General features: G+C 34.9%; 1 protein-coding gene across 2 annotated transcripts; it reads left to right on the top strand.

Annotated features, from left to right (window-relative positions):
* Nucleotides 1-69: 69 nt before the first annotated feature.
* Nucleotides 70-17,937, top strand: LOC105322651 (phosphatidylinositol 4-kinase type 2-alpha). Of its 2 annotated transcripts, none has more exons than XM_011421494.4 (9): nucleotides 70-424; nucleotides 10,748-10,948; nucleotides 12,729-12,860; nucleotides 12,954-13,107; nucleotides 14,496-14,563; nucleotides 14,893-14,992; nucleotides 15,172-15,305; nucleotides 15,874-15,933; nucleotides 16,186-17,937. In XM_011421494.4, exons 1-9 carry the CDS (start codon nucleotides 140-142, stop codon nucleotides 16,348-16,350), a joined length of 1,299 nt encoding a protein of 432 aa, XP_011419796.1. In that variant the 5' UTR covers nucleotides 70-139; the 3' UTR covers nucleotides 16,351-17,937. The 2 variants fall into 2 exon arrangements, with proteins under 2 accessions (XP_011419796.1, XP_011419797.3); XM_011421495.4 differs by lacking the exon at nucleotides 70-424 and adding an exon at nucleotides 8,363-9,084.
* The last annotated feature ends 4,165 nt before the right edge of the window (nucleotides 17,938-22,102 follow it).

The raw sequence follows: 22,102 nt of genomic DNA, 5'->3' as shown, positions 1-22,102 counted from the left end.
TTTTTTAAATACGAGTGAGCGGTTTTAAACAAAAGAGTGACGTAATGCCGAGAGAGTGAAACTTGAACATGTGATACAAATCTATTTATAGATTGATGGCCACTGATCACAAAACACGTCGTTTTTCAAAAAATCAAACATGTCTAATGCCCCACCACCAGACGTAACATTTGCTCCGAATCTCAACAGATCCGAATATCTACCGCGATCTCCAACTCGAACGGGGCGGGGTAACGAGGAAAACTCGCCTCTGTTGGCCCCACGGGTGGAACAGGAATACGGACAGTTTGACAACAATTTTCCCGATGATCCTGCTTTTCAAGAGATAATACGAAAAGCTGAAGAAGCTATAGAGGAGGGGTTTTTACCCGAGAGAATCTATCAGGGCTCCAGTGGGAGCTATTTCGTAAAAGACCATGAAAAGGTAATAGTGATTATAGTACAGATATATAGTATAATTCCTGTCTTGATAGCTTTTTTGTGAATAATCATTACCTAGATTGATAAGATTTAAAAAATTGAAATATCTTTAACCAAATGTTTGATGAATCATAGGTAAAAATGCTTGCATTATCAGTTCTGAAATTAGTTGTTAAATAAACTGACAGGTAGTACACCTGATCAGAGAAAAATTGATATTTAACCAAATACTTTTACTAAACACTTGGGGACAAAATGTTGATCAGTCAGTATATTAGCCGGTGCCAGATAGCTCATTTGGTAGAGCATCTGACTAGAGAATCAGGGAAGCAGTGGTATGAATCTTGATCTGGTCCGTCATCTCTTCCTGTATATTATGTAATGTTACCACCCCCTGAAACTGACAGATGAACACCTGTCAGGTGAAGAAATGTAGGATGATGATCTGTAAGGGCCAAGATCATTAAAGAGAAAGGAATGTGATGGTTAGACTGGTTTGCTAAGATTTGCTAGATAGCTTAGTTGCAAGAGCACGTACTGACAGATTCAGGGGACGTAGGTTTGAATCACAGTCTGGTTCATCAATATTTCTTCTTTCCCTTTGCAATTTCACTAAAATTGTCATTTATACAAAACATATGGTCCATATGGGTTTACTGGTACATGTATATAAAAATGGACCACAATTAAACAGGAATTATATAGTAGTCATCTGACAGCCACAGTTTAAATAAGTCTTGTTGCTCTCAATAATGCGTTCTGACCATGGGACAATTCTCGTTTTAAGGAATACCGGTACATCTTATTCTGAATCCACCAATCATAAAATGACCCTCTTTAGCTTTTGTAGGTATGAAAATGATGACTGTTATATGCTTTGAAAATAAGGTTTTTTGTTTAAATGCAGTTTACTAGAATTAATGCCCTGGAGGAAATTTTCTGAAGGAAAGTGAGATGGAGGTAATTGGAAGAGAGCATGTAATTCATGGGAAAGAGAAAAATTCATAAAGTTTGCCCATGGTCAATGAGTGTAATCAGTGTATGCTATACTGGATCATTATAACAAATTTTTAAAAGTCATCAACTGAAAATGTCTACCTGGTACTACACCGGTAACTCTAGTTTATGATTTCTGTCCTTTGTTCATTCTTTGATGACCTTAGTCATGACCATGTGAATATTTGCAGAAAATAATTTGGTGGTTGCTCTTGCCTTCCACTACATTTTTTGGCTTTAATGGTGACTTGAATAACAATTTTACCAGGCTGAGCCCAAATTTTTTTTTTACTGAGTGTGTATTCATTACTTGATAGTTGATACAGTGGTTCATTTGTTTTAATTTTTTTTTTTATCACACATCCTTAGCCAAGTCATTTTTGTAACCCTCCAGCCAAATACACAGTACTAAACTTGTTGTGGTGTACTATGACAGAGTCATCAGATGAATCCCTGCTTCTCAAATGCTCAGTTCATATAACAAGAGCACCTGACTGGGGATTCAGGGCCCAGGGGTTGTTGGGTTAGAATACCTACCAGGTAAATTCCTGTGAAGTGCTTGTGAACCAAGGATGTTTATCCAGTTGAAGATTATTGAATGGCATCACTGCATCTTTGATATCGGTTCAGATTAATAACAAACGACAAAGTTAGATTATGTTAAGGTTCAGAATTAAAATTTGATAAATGAATTGGCAATGAATTACATGTGTATATGTAAATGACATCTCTAAAACTTGTAGAAGATCGTTGAATATCATCACTGCGTCTTTTATAAAATTGATTCAGATAAATAAAAACAACTGACAAAGTTGCATTATTTATAGATTCAAATTTTAAAAAATTTAAAATTCAGTACAGTATTGGCAATTACAAGCGTATGTATAATCTGCAGCTTAAAAACTTGTGATTTAAATAAAATGTGGAGAAGACGGGAAAATCACTCTTGTTGTGAGCATACATGTAAACTTGGTTGTTTGATGAACAGTTGGTAAAATAAGCATGTGCAATTGTATTGATATCAATAATGATTGATTGTAGATCAAGATGTGGCAGCATCTTGCTGAAGAATTTTTACGTCTTTTTCAATCACTAAAATAATTGTGATGGCCACAGCCAAATTATTAGGGTCTTCCGTTTTCAACGGAAGACCCTCTTGTTATTCTATTGTTTTTTTAAGGTCTTCCGTTTCCAACGGAAGACCTTATAGTGATTGTTAGGTTTTTTCTTTCTTTCTTATTATTATTATTATTTTTTTTTTCCCCTTTTTCTCTCGTGAATTTCTCAGAGATGTCTTGATGGATTTTTTTAAAATTTTCAGGAATGACAGAAAATAAAAACATCTAGAGGATTTTAATTAAAAATGTTCTAAATTCACTTCCAGTCGTCCGTTTCCTGTCCCGCGACAAAAAGCTTGTCACCTCGAGATCTAAAAAACGGTAAAGACTTAAACATTCAAACTTTGTGGGATGATAGACCTATAGCTGTAGATGTGTTTAAACACTTTTGTTTTGTTCGTCATAACTTCCGGTCGTCACCGGAAGCACTTAAAAAATAATTTTTTTTACGCATCAAATTTTTTGTCAATAGAATAAATATATAAGAATAAATATATACATAGGAAATCTCTGCGATGTAACATCAACAAAAAATTTCTACTTCCGGTGAGATATCTCAATTATCTCAGGTAGCTTTTTTGAAACACATTTTGTACCCGCGATATCTCAGAAACTATCAGCGATCAAGACACGAAACTTTCATGGATGATAGACATTTGATTGAGGATGTGTTTAACCGGTTTCATTTTGTCTTCCGTCACTTCCGGTCCATACCGGAAGAGTTTAAAAAATAGAGCTGTTTATCAGTTTAACTGTTTTCCTTTGATATATTTTAGTTAGATAAATGAAAAATAATGTACAAAAGGCAAGTATACAAGAAATATTGAATACAATTTACATTGAACACTTCCGTTTGCCCGTTTCCTGTCCAGAGACCAAAAACCTGATTTCGACGAGATCTCAAAAACAGTAACGACTTGAACAACCAAATTTTGTGGGATGATAAACCTATGTATGTACATGTGTTAACACTATTTTGTTTCATCCGGCGTAACTTCCGGTCGTCACAGGAAGTACACCCAATTTTGATATTTTTAAAAATATTTTGGTTATTTAGCATTGAAGTAACATTTTAGCTATAGAGATACAAAAAGTCATCTACACATGGTAAAAAAAAGATCTACTTCCGGATGAGACATCTCAAATATCTCAGGTAGCCTTCTTTTTTAAAAACAAAGTACCCACAAGAAACTGTGATAGATCAAGACTAATATAGATAATGGACATTGATTGAACATGTGTTTAACGGGTTTCATTGGGTCCTATGTCACTTCCGGTTAATACTTGAAATGTTCAAAAGCAATAGAACTTTTTTTAAAACTTTTAACTTTTTTAAAAACATTTTACTCAATGTGATGAACAGTAACGTACGTAGGTAAATGAACTAACACATCTACTTTCCGTTTTCTTAATCACTTCCGTTTGTTCGTTTCCGGTACCTAGATAAAAACCTTTTTTCAACGAGATATTATAACTAACGAAAACTTGAACATCCAAACTTTGAGGAAAGACAAAATGTACATGTATCCATTTTCTGTTTACACGATAACTGGATTTTTTGTGCAGATTAATACATGAGGAACGGAAGACCTTTTTGTTGCTATAGCAACAAGAGTCTAGTTTTATTATTATTATTCTTCTTGTTTTTCCTTCTGACTTCTTTTTTGCTTTATATCTCAAAAACTATTCAACCGATTTGCAAGAAATTTTCAGGGATTATGTTAAATACTTGTCCCTTGGAGCTATTAAATTTTCAATCATTAAGTCACTTCCGTTTTCTAATTACGTCATTTTAAAAATTTTCAAAAAGTGATTTTGTCCAGGACTTTTCTCGTAAACGGCTGTTTATAAAGACTTGAAATTTTCTGTGATTGTAAATCTGCTGATTTACTTATGGCATTTTTACAAAAAAGATTATTTTGTCACTTCCGGTAGAAACCGGAAGTGATTTTAATTTTTCAAAAAATTGAATTTTTTGATCGAATCAAAAACGAATATGTGTTTTGTAGTGCTTTTTAAGCTGAATCTAACACTGAAAACCGTTTAAAAATCGGACGATGCATTACAGAGATATTTGGCTTTAAAAATTGGTTTTTCCGGAAATTTTGATTCCGCGTTTTTGGTTAAGAAATTAGTATCAAGTTCTTGGTTAAATTAACTTGTACCTAAAAATTATTTGCTAAGTCGTACTTGAACACATTCGGATTTTTTTTTGTTAAGTCGTTCTTGAAATCGAATAGGTTTTTGTTAATTCGTACTTAAAATCATTCCGATTTTGTTAAGTCGTACCAGGAATAATTCGATTTTTTCCATCTTTTTCTTTTAGTTACTCTTGTTATTGGTTTAAGAGCTCCACTTCTTACAGGAACTTCCACCTTTACTTCCCACATTAACGGAAGACCCACTCGTTGCTTTGCAACGAGCTTTGCTCTAGTTTTATTTTGCATCTCTTAGTCTTGTTATGAATTGCACCAGATTCTCGTTGGCTCCGTGTGCTCTGTTTGAAACCAATCACATAAAAGATGACAGGGTTTAAGTCTACAGGATTTGATCATGTGACCAACCCCGACAGAAAAAATATTTCTTGTTATTATAGCAAGTTATGTAAATTTGTTTGCAATGGTAGCTTCCTCCATGGTCAGAAAGAAGCATGAAAGCAGGCATATTTGATTGTTTATATATACATCTACATTTGAATCATTTTATCAATAATCCATAAAGAGTAAGTAAAAGTACCGGTAGGTAAAATATTATTTTTGTCAATTAAAAAATTAAACAGAAGAAGCAGCCAATTTTTCCATTGATGTGAAGGTTGCTATGGTTACTCGACCTACTTGGAAGCCATGAAATCCATGGAGTTTGCTTTAGTTTTCAATTGATCGATCCAGATATAATCCATGCAAAATAAGCAGCAAAAGTATAAAGAAGACATTTATGAACAATGTGAAAATTATTAACTATAGCTATCTGAATTAAAGGTGGCATTTTGAAAGCTAAACAATGCATTTATAATAGTTTTTGAACAGAAAATTAGAAGAACACTATTATTGTTACGCCTACACATAGGTCGGTCATGCTTTGAATTACATAGATTTGTGTCTTTACATGCATATAAAAATTACAATCAATTTCTGTATGTAAGAAATAGACAGTAACATACTGTAAAGTGGATCTAAATATATCTAAACATTGTTATATATTTCTTGAATAATGAACTGTCAATTCTCAATGAATAATGAAATTATTATACGTGTAAAACTGTATTTATGTGACATAATATCGAAGTGTGTTTGACATGACAATAATCTACCATTTTCTTACATTTATACTACTCTAGTGAGAACATTATTTGTATTGAAGTTGTATTTTAAAAATCAGAGGTTTTCTGATCGTTAAAATTTATATAATTCCCTCAACTGGTGAGAGTTTGCTGATAAACAGTGTCGCAGGATATGTAAACAAGTTTTGTTTGATCTATTTACTCAGTGTCTTCATAGTACCTTCTATTGAGATAAGGCCCGTCCACCCAATCCATTTTAAAATAGACATGTCACAATTACACTTACTAAATTCTCTATTATTCTGTATAGAAATGATAATGGGTGAATCGTTATAAAAAAAATGGTCGAACTTTAGGCAATTACTACATATTAGTTTCCATTCTTGTTTTTATTAAAAAGCATTGAGAAGTCAAGTAAAAAAAAGGGGGAGGGTAGCTGACGTGTGTTTTTGGATCTCATCCTTCTTCCTCACTCCGATCAGGAGAGGTATCATAATGACATATGTTTTATGTTATTGTGACATAGGCTCTTTCCAGTTTATTTCATTCAGGATGCAGAAATTTTTTATTAATGTTTGAGACTTAAGGCCAAAATAAAAAGATTGTATGTTTGCCCAAACGCGACCGACCCGAAAAAAACCCGCCGACTCAAATTCTTTTTTTGCCGTTTTTTGGAAGAATTTTTTTTTTTCGGATATTTTTCGTGTCCGCTCACAGGGGCTCGTCACGAAGTTTTTTTTCTCAACCTTTTATATCTACCACCTCTATACAATAAAATACACAAGGGAGGAATCAAAACTCGAAAAAAATCGCTACCTCCCTCTAAAATACAAGTCCGCGTACGAGTTATCTTGAGCAATATTGAATTGACCAATGAGAGCGCGACATATGTTCGAAGAAAGTGTCACCGGAGAGTAAACTGGAAGAAAATGCGTGACAACTTCTAAAATTGTTGCCGATGTTTAAATTTTGCTGGTATTCCTAAAAACTATGGTCCTTTCCCGATCTAATGATACCTAGAGTGCAGGGTTTAACGTCCGAGAAGAATTAATACGAGGCGACCGAAATCGGGAGGTAGCGATTTTTTCGAGTTTTGATTCCTCCCTTGTATATTTTATTGTATAGAGGTGGTAGATATAAAAGGTTGGAAAAACTTCGTGACGAGCCCCTGTGCTAAAAACCCAATTTATTGTTGAATGATTTAATTCAGTATAATAGACTAATACATGTATATACAGGTCTTAAATTCATGGCTTTTGATTGTCTCTACAAAGGTATGATAGTGAAAAAGATATACCGTACTCAGTGTTACAATATCTTCATGCAAATTCTGAAGAAGAAAAAAGAATTTTCCTACCTACCTACCCACACCCAGTCATCATGGGTCGGGTTTGGACAAACTGAAATATTTTTAATTGTGGCCTAAACAGTTTGTTTTTGTTCATATTAAAGAAAAATTGTAACTGTTCCAACATTAAATAATTAATAATTCGGCATTTTTTCTGTCAAATTATCAGCATATTTATATAGTTAATTTTGTGGCTATTCATTGTATATATCTGTGTTAAAATCATTGCAACATTTATTTTGAGTTTTGAGACTATCCCTTGAGATTTGGTCATGTAATTAGAGTAGCCTCCCTTTGTATGTAAACTGACAGCCACGTCAATAACGTGTCGAGATAGTAGCGCCAGGGAAGGAAACAAGCTGTGTTCAGATAAATCACCCCTGCGAATGTGTTCGGAATGTTTTCTTTATCGTTGCTAAGTATATAATGAATCCAGAGGTGCTCGAATGAAAGTTCACGAGACTTCACGAAGATTTGTTCAGTTCCTCTGAATTTTCGAGCGGAAGTATATGTGTTCGGATAATATTCTAAAAATACGTAAGTAATAGTCGTTTTTCATATCATATCCTACTTTGATTTATGTTAAAACATGAAAACCGTGTTGGATGTAGGTTTTATTTCACCATCTAGCGGTTATTTAAATTAAACGATGATATTCAGAACAGAGTTATCGTTCGTGTTCAGCCACGTGTAGAGTGGTTGAAAATGTAAACATTGGGTTGCTTAATAAAATCATAGCCATGTTTGATGCTTGTTGTGTGCAATACCATGTTTTTAAAAAAAATAATGGGTGTCTGTTTTGTATCAAAACTTAGTAAATCGAGCCATTTTCAAGGAACATTCTGCATAAAATAGTATAGTCTGTTTCACTATTGATGCTATTATTAGGTCAGGTGCGGATCGAAAATAAACCCTTAGGGGGGATCTCTAATAGACATTTTAATTGTTGCAACAGCAGAAAAAAAACTATTTTTTTTGTATTGTCACATTTATTTCTAGAACACATTTTATCCACCAGTTAATGAAGATAAAGTTTAAAATCAATAAACCTCTAATTTTTTTATGTTTGACTACAAGTACCTAGATTCTATGAAATAGACTATGAACACGAGGGACGATTTTTACTGCGAAACTGAAAGGGTCAAATTAAAACACGTGATCTAAAATTTAAATGACAATAACATTTGCAGGGGTGTAAATCTTCTGTGCGGATTCACCAGGAAATGGGTCAAGGATGTACCGGAAATCCCCGTATCTTACAACCAAAATTGTGTTTATCGATTTAGAAATATTTAAATGTAGTTATGTTGCACGTGACAATGAGTGTACAAGTTTGAAAATTCCTTAGAACACGCGACAAGGAAATACTGGCATCTAACGAACAAAAAAAATACCCGGTGGCATCGTGAAAGTGAAAGTAGAAGACGAGCAGCATCACTGTTTTCCCGCGCAATCAGACAACATCTTCGGCAGTCCAGCTAACATTTCGTGGATGTGCGTAGTTGACAAAATCACACATGTTGTAACGTAAACGACATTACGTTACATGTACATAGTGTTCTGGTGAATTCTGCTTCTGATAACGTATCAGGCCATCGACTGAACGTACAAGGACCTTTTAATCTTGTTAAAAGATGTCAGTCTAAAAGGTACGGTTTAACGAAAGTGTAAATATAACATAGGGGAGAATGACAGACAGTGACGAAATCCAGATCGTGGAGAAAGATGACCCCGCCCCCCACCAACCAGCCTGCCCCACGGACAGCTCTCAGTATGAGACCCTGTACGGGAACAACTTCCCCCGGGACACGGACTTCCAGAAACTAGTATGGGAGATAGAGATGGCCATAGCGACCGGAGTGAGCCCAGAACTGAGTGCTAAAGGGACGAGTGGCTGTTACTTCGTGAAAGATAGGGACGCTGTAAGTTCTCTGACTGAGGGGATATGTCAGTCTGGGCATTTATCTTCACATGATCCATAAATATCCTGGAGTCATTTTTTACCGAATGAACATACATGTAGATCTCACTAAATAGTATTGTTTTTAATATCTGTCAGTAGTCAAATGTTACTTTCCTATGTCGTTCGACAATCATTTTTCTCAAATTATCATTTGTAATTTTTCAGTGTGTAACTTAACTTTTTAATATGTTTGGACAATTTGGGCCAATATCATATTTTGCATATTGTATAATATTGTTCAGTGCTCTTCTCATTTACTCTTTAAACTCGCAAATAATTCTCTGTTTTGTGTATGAAGGGAATTGAACAAAAACTTTGAGGGAAAAAAGTACAGGGTAAATTTGGGGGGGGGGGGGGGGGGGTCTATGATACATGCAAGGGGAAAGGTCCGAAATTCGGACCTAAATTGGCTGTAGAAAAATCACTGATGCACTGCCATTGTATAATGAGACATGTTAACAGTAATTTGCCATATATTGCCAAAGAAATATGGTAGTTTAATGGAGCAAGAATCAAATGTCTAATAGACTATATCTTATTATTTACTATCAGTGTCCCCATGACAGGAAAAACATTATTAAGCTACATATCGAGTCTTGCTAGGTGTTGATTTAAGTGCATGACCAGTGAGTGATTTCTCATAAGTGAAATGAAAATCTTGGACATTTCCCTCACTGGCCAACGTTTTAAGAGAATAACATCCAGAGGTGCTGAATTAGGCAAAAGTATTTACCCAGAGTTCAAGTCGATGTATTTTCAGCAATTTTATTTCAATAAAACGTGACACTCGGCAGTCTGTCTTGCTTACTATAGCAAATATTCCTCTCTAGGAACAGATGGTGTTTTGATGTGGTTTGTTGCTCTCTGAACTTTTGAGTCCTAGTTGCCTGCTAGACTAATGAAGTCAGGTGTTGTAACATGTGAATTTATTCCGATTATTTCTGTTCCCAGAAGGGACAAATTCAACTCTTCAGTCAAGTAATGTATTGTTAGTGAAACAAAACAAGTGTAATGATTGTTATAATACAGGCAGATTAAATGGAATCTTGATAAACTAACAAATTCATTTGATGAATTTCTATATGTATATGATATGAAATTTTAACAGTACACAGAATAGCTCAGAAATGAATTTTGAATTTGTTAAGTAAAAATATGCAATTTTATCCTGAGGGACTTGTTCTAAGTAATGTAAATATCGACTGGCTGCCTGCCGCAGCGCCAGAGGATTTTATCTGTCCCTAGTGGGTCTCTGTTGTAAGGAGGTAGAAATTGTCGACTTTACCCAGGATTTATTTTATAATGGATATAAATTCTCAATCAGTCTGATTAAAATCAACCCTTGCTCCAGCTCCTCTGTTCTGGTTGTTACAGTGAAGCATCTGACCATCAATGTAATGAAGGAGCCAGGGAAGGTTTGATCGTATTAAATCAGACTGGCTCCCAGGAGAACCGTTAGAGATAATAATATACCAATGATATGGAAGGTCATTACAGAAGTAGTAACAAGTATAATAATAGGAGATACAGACAACGCGGTTCAGCAGGTGCCCTATGTTTCCACCATCCAGTCTGTATGATGCATTGTTTAATTACTGATGTTTTTCTGTTTTTCCCTGCAGAAAATTATTGGTGTATTCAAACCAAAGGACGAGGAACCCTATGGAAAGCTGAACCCGAAATGGACCAAGTGGATGCACAAGTTGTGTTGTCCGTGTTGTTTTGGGAGAAGTTGTCTTGTGCCAAATCAAGGATACTTATCAGAGGCGGGAGCAAGCCTAGTGGACCGAAAACTGCAGCTAAATATAGTACCCAATACAAAAGTAAGGAATCTGCAGCTAAATACAGTACCCAATTCAAAAGTAAAGAAACTGCGGTTAAATATATATTACCCAATTCAATCTTATCCAATGACCCCTGAAATGCAGAACCAAATTCTATAAACTACTAGAAGATATACATCATTAATCTTTTGAAAGTTAACAGAAAGTTTATTATGATGATAATCTTTTGGATGAACTTTTTTCTCCCTTTTAAATCCTGCTAGTTTAAAAGATTGATATTATATTGAACAATGAACTACTATACTGCAGTTACCCCCACAGCTGTCTGTCCTGTGGGTGACTTATTACCACTATATCCATTTAATGATCTCAGCATATGCAGTAACAGAGGCCAATCCATCTGTCACATATTCTAGACTCGAATGATTTCTATAGACACGCATGATTAGTATTTGCTCACATGATATCTTTAAGCTCACATAATTTCCACGGGCTCATATGATTTCTTTGGACTCGCATGATTTCTAGAGGCTCACATAATTTCAATGAACGCACATATTATCTATTGGCTCATATGATTTCTATAAATGATTTCTACTTGGCAACATAATTTCTTTAGGCTCACAAAATACTTTGGCCAAAAAAAAAAAATATTCCTGTTTCCTGTCACCTGACCCAAAAAATTGGGTAGGTAGGTAGGAAAAAAAATTTATTTTTAAAAAATATTTTATTTTTGAAAACTTGGAGCATGTGTGTAATAATGAGAAAGAAGTATATCTACAATGTATGGTGTGTAAATGATGACTTCAAATTTCCAAAGGTCTTAGTATTATTGATGCATGTGATGTATAGAAAACAACAGGCAAAGAAAAAAATAGATTTTTTTTTTAAATTATAAATAAAAACTACTATTATTTGCAAAATTTAATCTACATGTGTATGAATGTATTTATCCTTTTCTGGATAGATATGTCTGTATTGTATTTTAATGTCAATGTTAATTAAATCAGTCTCTGTACATCCGTGTATATTCATGTACATCCATGTATTCGGGGTATTAGTCCAACCCTTTGACCCATTTACTTCCGTACGTTATGTAGAAGATCTGTTTAATTCTCAAGACAATGAAGAAAACAGTTTTATGATAATTTTAACATTTATTGCAAAGTTATTAACTAATAATAGGTTATTAACTAACTGTTATATCATGATTTAAAGAAATAAACATATTTTTTGTAATTTCCAATGCGCAGTATATATATTGTTGCATCACCCGTATTTATAACCCCTGAAGATAAGATAGTTGCAAGTTATTAACCACAAGATTAATTTATGCTCTAAAAATGTCTGTAGATTATTTTGCTATTATTCTTTTGCCATTGAGGTTAATTCACACGATTGTGAACTCAGAAGACTGGGCACCTTAACTTCTCTTTCTGAGGAAATTCTGGCAAAGTTACCGATCACCACACAATGATCACAAAAAAACTTTTAGGGTCAGAGGGTAAAAGATAGGGTCAGTCGGGCGACAGGAAACAAGAATAATTTTTTTTTTGGCCTTATATGATTTTTTAATAGGCCTGCATTATTTCTACCGGGGGTATTTGATTATATAGACTCGTGTGCACATGATTTCGATAGACTTTTATGATTTCAATAGGCTTGTACATTTTCTTGATTTTTTAGGCTCTAATTTACCAGCTTGATGAGATCCTTATAAACTCCAAGTGTCAAACATTACAAAGGCATGATCCATGAAATTAATGCCATGTTCCTCAACATACCCAGTAATTCTTTTATCATGTGGTTTTTTTTCCAGGTTGTAAAATTAGCTAGTGACACATTTAACTATAGTGCAATAGATCGAGCCAAGTCCCGAACCAAACACAGTATTATGACCAAGGTGCCGGCTGTGGGCAAGAAATTCCATCGACTGGGATTACCCCCTAAGGTATAGGCAAACCTCGTCCAATCAAATGCTCTGAGTTTTCAGATGACTTCAATGAGTGATTATTTTTTCTGATCAATGCTTATGTTCCTACAGACCGGATCTTTTCAACTTTTTGTCAACGGGTACAAAGATGCTGACTTTTGGTTACGAAAGTTTGACAGTGAAGATTTACCTGTTTCTACGGCAACCAAATTGCAGCATTTATTTGAGAGACTAGTCGTTTTAGATTACATAATTAGAAATACAGGTAAGTGGTCATATACAGGTATCCCTGAATTCTGGCTGGGATAGCTGCTTGTTTCTGTGGTGATTAGAATTTTGCTGCAACGACAGCTTTATTGATTCGTTTTGTTGAATAGAAGTCAGATAGCTGATTAAAAAATGAATAAAACTGTGTTGGACGATCCTTTCATGTATATAAACTTCTGGCATCTTTTACTTATGAAACATAATGATAAAAAATTCAGTATTTCATTAAACTTTTGATCTTTTGAACTCTTGATCTCTAAAAATTTGATCAAGATCCCCTGAAGTTCAAATGATCAAGATTCTCCTGTATTTATGTCAGCATGAGTTACAAGTCTATTTCCTGACCATGCTGTGGGAAATTATAGAATTTTGGAAATTAAGGTATCCCACTCCTCAATGTTCTTGTATCAAGAATTTCTTGAGAAGTATTCTATTGAAATCTGTAGACAAAACACACTTAAATAATACAAAGATAATGGAAGGTCAGTGTACATCCCTCTGAGTTATGGTCAATTGAATTTGACCTTTTTGCACCTAAAATGCGATTTCAGCCTGATTAGGATTTGTTGTCAGAATTTTTGATTAAGCAAATTCTTTTCTTAAAATGTTGTTTTTAATTATGTACAATGGTCACACTGAATAGAGGGATTACGAAAAAAAAAATTGCATGAAGCTGCATAAATGTTTGTATGACCTTTTTGCACTTAAAATAGACAATTTTTATAATAGTTACAATTTGATTTGAAATAAAAACATTTTGAATATCAAGAATTTTAGAAGATTAATCTAGTTTGCCTAAATATGTATTCAGTATCATTTTGACATAATAAAACATGGGGGTCAGTGATTTCAAATTTTAGATACATGGCTTCAAAGGTAAAATTATTGCAAAATTTGGCTTAAAAAATTCAGACATTTTCTATATATTTGCATGATTTTATGCTAAACATCCATCATACTCTCAAAATTTAGTTTAGTTCAAGTCATAGAGAACCTATAGAACATGTCACAAACCTATCAAATGTTAAAAATGAGAATAATGAATAAAGTATAATAAAAAGAAAAGTATATTGAAAATTCATAAAATTGCTTGTTTCTGTCATTTTCGACTAAAAAACCTTCCGCACGAGAAAATAGTTCCCCCCAAAACTTGTTCGTTTCTTGAATTCAAATGGATTTTCTTTACGAATGTTGTGTAATTATGAAATGATGATCTTCTTGTGGGGTTTAAATTAATAAAATCATATTCATTTAGAATATAATGAACATCTGCGCAATGAAATCAAAACATGAGGAGTGATATACCTTAAATCCAATTCATACATGTGTATATTCATTTAAGAGTAATGACAATTTTAGTGTGATGTTGATATATCTTTTTTGTAGACAGAGGAAATGACAATTGGCTGATCAAGTATGAACCAGCCACCAGTACTCCCAAAGGAGATAGCGAGGTACAGGCTTTATCCAAAATGTACATGCAGTGTGAGAATGATGAAATACAGTACAGTGCAAAAATCAGCACTTTAATATCATAAGATATAGCTAAGTTGAAATATTTACATTGGCTGAAATCTCTATGTTGTGATGTATCGTCTTGAAATGTGCATGTGCAAGTTTGAGAAACAATCAGTTGCTGGTAGTCATTGCCTAGAAATTAATGCATAATGTCTTGGTGCTTGTCGATGTTAATGATTTAAGGTAACATTCATGATGATGAGCTGTGTGTTCACCAACGGTCCTGCAAATACTGTACATCAGACAAACTCTGTTTTTGTTTCAGGAGGGTGAGTGGAGTTTGGTACAGAACCCAGACATTTCTGTCGCTGCCATAGACAACGGTCTTGCCTTTCCTTATAAACACCCAGATGAATGGAGGGCGTGTTAGTATAGCAAAATGTTTTTATTTCTCTTCGTATTTTTTTTTTCATCAAAATTCAGAACTTCCATTTCATGTTTGAAGCTGTAATTGTAGCTGTTTGATGTAAAGTGAACTAGTAATTTTGCAATTGATTTTTATACTAACAGACCACCACATTTTTTCTGATTTTTCTGTTGACAGATCCCTACCATTGGGCCTGGTTACCTCAAGCTAAGGTTCCCTTCTCAGACGAAATCAAAGAACTGGTTCTACCTCAGCTGTCGGACATGAACTTTGTACAGGACCTCTGTGATGACCTCTACGAATTGTTCAAGGTCAGAGGTCATGCATAGTGTGTATTGTGGTATCATTAGAATTTGTGGTCGCTAATCTTGTGTGGGTTTTGTGAGTGTTATGCCACCAACTTACATTCTCAACGAGTGTATTTATTCATTAATCAAACTAGAAAATCCACAAAATGATGTCCTCATGAAACTGAGAGATTGACAATTTTCAAAAATTGGCTCCTCAAACTTTTAATACGGTTCCACACAATATTCTTTTGCCATGCAGGCTTTTGTTGTAGCGTTGTTTCTTAGTTTGCCTTTTTAACAAACAGAGGCAGTTAATTGAGAATATCAAATGTGGTTTTTTATCCAGATTTTTTTTAAGTTAAATGAAATTCAAAATTTAGGGTCATGACCTTTACATGTCATTTTGATTATATAACCTGCATTCTTGCTCAACTCTCTCATCCAGATGTCTACACTTTTTGGCACAATCATCTTTTTTTTGTGGGGGGGGGGGGAATGTCAAAATTTGTTGGTTTCAGAGAGCAATAGACTCTTTCAATTGTTAGACCGAGTTTTATGGATTTATAGATCTATTTCATTTTGATTTCAGACTGACAAGGGATTTGATAAAAGAACGTTTGCGAAGCAGATGGGGGTCATGAGAGGGCAGGTAAATGTACCAGCAACCCACAATATTACATCCCCACATATTGAAATGATTAAACAGATAATGACAAGCTCAAAATAGTGCCTTATGAAAGCTTTAAATAGTATGAAGGTTGTTTACATTTGACCTAGTCAATGCAGCTCCTTTTGTTAAAGATTAAATAAGGGTCTTGTTTTCATTATTAAAGTACATGTAAGGAGATGATTAGGGATAAAGAGAGACGGATTCTAACTGACATACAATGTCATGTTGTAGATTTTGAACTTGACCCAGGCCTTAAAGGACAACAAGTCTCCAGTCCAGCTGGTTCAGATGCCGGTGGTCACTGTGGAGAGAACAAAGGAAGGTCGCGTACGGACGGACAGTGACCAGTACACACAGAGCTTCTCCCACAGGGCACCCTTCTTCTCCTGGTGCTGAGACAACCTCTGGGGAGTGGGGGAACCTCCTGGGATATCAGGTCATGTAAGGTCGGGCCACACCCCCTCCCCCGAAGTGAATGAACCGGGAATTCCTTCTCCAGTGTTTCATCTTTTGAGATGTACTGACACCAAGTGTTGGATAAATAGTGCAGCCATTTTATCACCATATCTCTTCTTATTTAAACCAGTCCTTCCTGACACAAAAAGGATGCACAAGCTATTTAGACTGTAGACTCTTTTTCCCAAATCAGTTGCCAAAACTATGGGGCTTTAACTTTCTTCCTGCGTAAGGATGAAGGAGACAGTATCCTCTGGATGGATCTTTAACCTACCATATATAATTCTAAGTTTCGACTTGTATCTTTTAACTTGCAGCTGTTAACAAGTTTGGATTTGTATAGCATACACCATAGTTGATGCTTCCAGGTGTTTCAATCCAATTCTTGGTAAAAATATTATTTCCAATTGTTTTTTTTTTAATACCATATTTTTGTGAGCAATACTTATGTTGCGTTCAGCATTATAGAGTAGACAGCTACTCCACACAGTGGACAGTGAGAAGGGTCAGTGAACCAGGGTCACATTAATGAAATGATATTGATAATCATCCCAGTGCTTGTGTGTGTGGGCGTCAGGTGAATTGAGCAAGTCAGTCTTGGTGATTTATGTTCTAATTTTAGGTTTTTGGTGCTACATGAGAATCTATTTAATTATGAAGGGAGAAAGTGGTTTCATGATTTCTGTGAAGTTCAACTTTCATTTGAAAGAAAGTCGTTGAGAGATGTTTGTATTTTTTTGTTTCATTAAAAATTGTAACAAATCTGTATTCTGGTAACCTATGAACTTTATATTTTTCTTGTTTTGATGATTTGAGAGGTTTTCTTACACATGCTAGTCTTTTAGTTTGAAAATATTAAACACACAAAAATGTAACTCAAATGAGTGAATTTCAGTAATGCACAGGACTATGACATGATTGTAAAACATTACAGAAATATCCCTCATTAGATTGTTATCTATTACATATGCATGGCATTACATTACAATTGTTATGCATTACAGGAACATAACTATTTGGTCTATTGCATGTCTATTCAGTACAGCATGTTTTTATTTTAAGGTAGTTTTTCATAAAGAACACGAAAAGGTAATTTGGGATTAGTTGTTGTTTTGTACAATGAGTATTATTTAAATATTTTTTAATGTTTTATTTTTTTCATAAATCATTGATTCACCTGTGTGGTGTACATATGGACTATTTTTATCTACTGGTGTATGCATTCTATAAACTCCCCCAGGACCAGTGGATCTGTGGACACATCACCGGGAACGATCTCATTGTGAAACACAACACTGACACATCACATACTGACAGAAATCCAACCTTTGTTTGAAAACAACAGTCTGTACAATAATGCCTTCCCAGAATGCCATGCTACATTGGGGAATTCTCGAAAGCTGTTGTTCATCATGCTGGGCTGATGTTTATAAAATCAGCTACATATTTTTGTTACAGTTGCTCATATGTTTTGTTTTGCTAATTGCTAATAAGTAATAAATTAATGTTGATTTTTATAATAATTGTTTGTGTTGTCATGAATTCAAGAACTTGGAAACAGTGTAAGCTTTTAAGAGTTATCTGGACAGGTTTTATGGTCTGTCTGCTCGTTATCAAGGTATCACAGCAGTATTTCCTAGTTGGTCCACAACACTATTTCCTAGTTGGTCCACAACACTATTTCCTAGTTGGTCCACAACACTATTTCCTAGTTGGTCCACAACACTATTTCCTAGTTGGTCCACAACACTATTTCCTAGTTGGTCCACAACACTATTTCCTAGTTGGTCCACAACACTATTTCCTAGTTGGTCCACAACACTATTTCCTAGTTGGTCCACAACACTATTTCCTAGTTGGTCCACAACAACTATTTCTTAGTTGGTCCACGTCAACAAGAGGTTTAATAATTCCCGAATTCCTCTTTGAATGTGGGGTATTTCCGACAGAGGTAGATTTTTTTTAAGAGATCAAAAACAATGAGTAAAATCCATGACTCTCACTTTATTTTCTTACGAATTTTTGATGCGTGTTGTTTCAGGAGAGGTTGCAAAGGACTGGGCTTCATTTACAACCAGGTGTATGTAACTTTGACATAAACAAACTCAATTAACTTGCTGGACGGCCCTGAGTAAAATGTTATAAAATGTAAATGAAGTGTTAAAATATGTTGGGAGGATTTTTTCGAAAAGTTTAATTGCATCTTTTTCTGTACGAGTTATTACTCTTTGAACAATCAACAAGAAGCAACGAAATTTTTTTTTAATCAATATGTTAGAATAATGATTGTGTACTGGATCAAGTAAAGTAGATAAAGATCGGACAAGCAAATCCGACTATTGTCAATTCAATTTCATTTAATTTATTCTCTCAAACCAAAGATTGTGTAGAACTTGCACTCGTGAATAAAATGAAATTCGTCCGCTAATTTACCACGATTACAGAGTGTGCTACTTCTGTCATTTACAGGGATTCCACACAACCTACTGGTTTAAAGTGGTAAACGGTCATCTGTTTTTCTGAATTTAATACGTGGTTTCCAAATTTTTTTTAGTAAGAATGCTGAAGTAGTTTTCAAATCCAAAATTTTGTTTATAAATTTTATATATTTGACCTTTATATGAATTATCTATATCATTTGCACATTTCTGAATAAACTGATCCTGCAATCTTTGTTTGATGGCAGCAGAAATCCACTTATCAGTGTATATTGCAGTACATTGTTGTGTCCAGATATTAGAAAAGACACAAGAGTCTAAGATATGTCGTATAAAATCAGTCCACGGATTTACACAGTCATTATTATACATATATTAATTTGCTAAATATTTATAAACAGTAAACACAATCTTATTGTCTTGACCTTGGATCATTTTTATCCAATCAGAAATCATTTGAGAATATACAATGACATATAAAGAATAACGACCTGATTCACCATAGAAGATGGCGTACTACTTTTCAAACATAAAACATATTTTAAAAATTTAAAACGGATTTTTTCAATAATATCTATATTCTCGTAACCCCATTTCACAACCATAGAGCAATATCGGGACTTCTACTTTATCAAACAAACTGAACTATTGTTCTATGGGTAGATTAAAAAGTCTCTTTTTTTTTTAAATAATACTATACATAGATTCATACATAGATTTCTGTGCTTGCTCGACTAAGTGCTTTTTAGCTTTACAAAAAGATCCACTTCTGGAAAATACAGTAACCAAATTGAATTCACTCACAATTTCACTAACGTTAATATTGTATTATAATAGAAAATATTTTTAGGCTTGGGGCCTTTTGAAAAAAAAACTAATATCTTTGTTTTTTTCAACATTGACATTTAGTTTCCATTGGGAACAATATAGATAGAATTCATCTAGTGCTTTCTGAAGATCATCAGAGGTGACAGACATAATAACCGTACCGTCCGCATCAAATCACAGGCAAAGTATCAAGTATAACATCAGCTCTACTCGTACGTCGTCCCACATCCAACAAGAAAAACATAACACCACCCCCACCCCCCAGACACCTCTAGTCCCATCTCCAACCACCCGTAATCCCATCACACAGGGAACTGTTCGAGTATGAAATGAATTATTTCAATAATTCATCCCTTGTTTTGTATAAAACCCTGTACTAATAAAGACAATATAGAGCGTAGAATGGACACTTTTTTTCAAAAATCGCCTATTCACATAAAGCAATTTAAAAGCGTTTACAAGAGCAGATGAATGTTAATGAAATGCTGGTCGCCGGGACGTTATGGGACAGGTAACACATATATGGCTCACCTGTTTCTGAAATATAGAACAGTGACCCAGAGTAATGTACTTTAGTCCGTAAAACCGATTTTTTTCGTAATGTAATACATCTTTTCTCGACCGCTTCAATGCTGGAATCGCCTTTACTTGAGTATTATGAGGTGATAATTTCGGTCGGGGCGTGGTCAAATCCAATGAAGCCCGAGGGGCTTTATGGTAGATTTGACCACGCTTAGGACGAAATTATCATCTCATATTGATAATATTCAAAGAATGATTCCTTATTACTTATATTTATATTACTTCAAAATTGTACACTTTAAAACAGTACATTTTAAAACCACTATTTTTTTATGTAGCACATGCTATGTACTACGCGGCGCAGCCAATATCGTTTTTCGGTTATGCTATAAAAGACACGCCCATTATGTGTCACCCATGTTTTATGAAGTTATTGGGTTTTAGGGTTCAAAATTGATTCGTAATGTTATCACAGACAAAGACAGTTGAAAATGTAAATATATTATACGTTAGGATCTGGAACACCGTTTACACGTAGAAAACGACACGACAACTATATAGGTGGGTGGTCCAGGTATCGCTACAGTCCACGGGGGGGGGGGGGGGGCGGGTCAGTTCAGCAAAGTCGTAGACTGGTGGGCTCGGGATGGTGGGGGTGGAGTTACTGACTGGCGGGGAGAATGCTGCTGACACCGCTCCGCTGCCAACATTACGGTACAGACTGGTCTGTGCAATAAAAAGCATCACCAAACATTGTGTGCATACAAAAGTGCAGGTGCTTGGTATTAACATACAGTTGAAAAAGTTTATGGATATGGATGTGGCCAATTTTTAACTTAACGCATTCATTATTCGTAATAATCACGATTATATTATTGTTGATTAATGTATATGCCCCCCTGAGGTTGGTGAACATATAGTATAAATATATCAAATAATTGCCAAGTCTTCCTGCAGAGACGCCAAGTTTCGTCTAGTTTTGCCGCGTTTCAAAAAAACCGAGTAAACATATATACTAGTATATGTTTATGAGACCTTTTATTATTCAGCAGTTCTAAATAATCTACATAATTAAACCACGCTTTGGACCTATCGTGTGATATTCCTCTATTTATAATTTATTAATTATGAAGTGTACGTGGCAAACTACTATATTCAGTGCATGGACGGTGTAAATATTTCAGGTTATTTCATGAATTATGATGCAAACTGTAAGTGGCAAACTACAATATTCAGTGCATGCACTGTGTATTATTTCAGGCTATTTTATGACATAACGGTGACGAGAGAGAGAGAGAGAGAGAGAGAGAGAGAGAGAGAGAGAGAGAGAGAGAGAGAGAGAGAGAGAGAGAGAGAGAAGGGGTTAGGCGCACCTTATGCTTATGAATTTAAAACAAATAGCCGGTAGACTAATAAAATGGATGAATGAAGACAGATACATGTATGCTGGTACTCGTCCACAACTCTCATCACTTAGGATCGGTGGATGCCATTTTACTTTTAAAACCCCGAGTACTCCTGTAATCTAAACTTAAACTACTTGCCCATAAAATGAGTGACTTTTCGATCTGTAGGAATACCCCCCGCCCATTCTGAAATTATTGCAAATGGCTCTTTCACATAGGCCTATAGGTACATACTATACAAAAACTGTAGAATTGTACATGTATAAGTAATTCCCCGGCATCTACCCCGATAGGCGCGGATTCAGGATTATTTTTTGGGGGGAAGGGGGTTGAGAGAGGTGGGGGTTTTTTTGTTGGGCGGGGGGGGGGTCCAAGACGACCTAATTTCAAAAAAGATAAGATAAATTTCATTATTTCTACTTTTATTCTTTTATGCATGTTTTCGATAAGTCTGAATTTTCTAAGATGGATCCGGAGGATCTTACCCCCCCCCCCCCC

This window comes from Magallana gigas, chromosome 8, assembly GCF_963853765.1.
Source record: "Magallana gigas chromosome 8, xbMagGiga1.1, whole genome shotgun sequence".
Classification (NCBI taxonomy): domain Eukaryota; kingdom Metazoa; phylum Mollusca; class Bivalvia; order Ostreida; family Ostreidae; genus Magallana; species Magallana gigas.
This window is presented reverse-complemented; position numbering and strand designations above follow the sequence as displayed.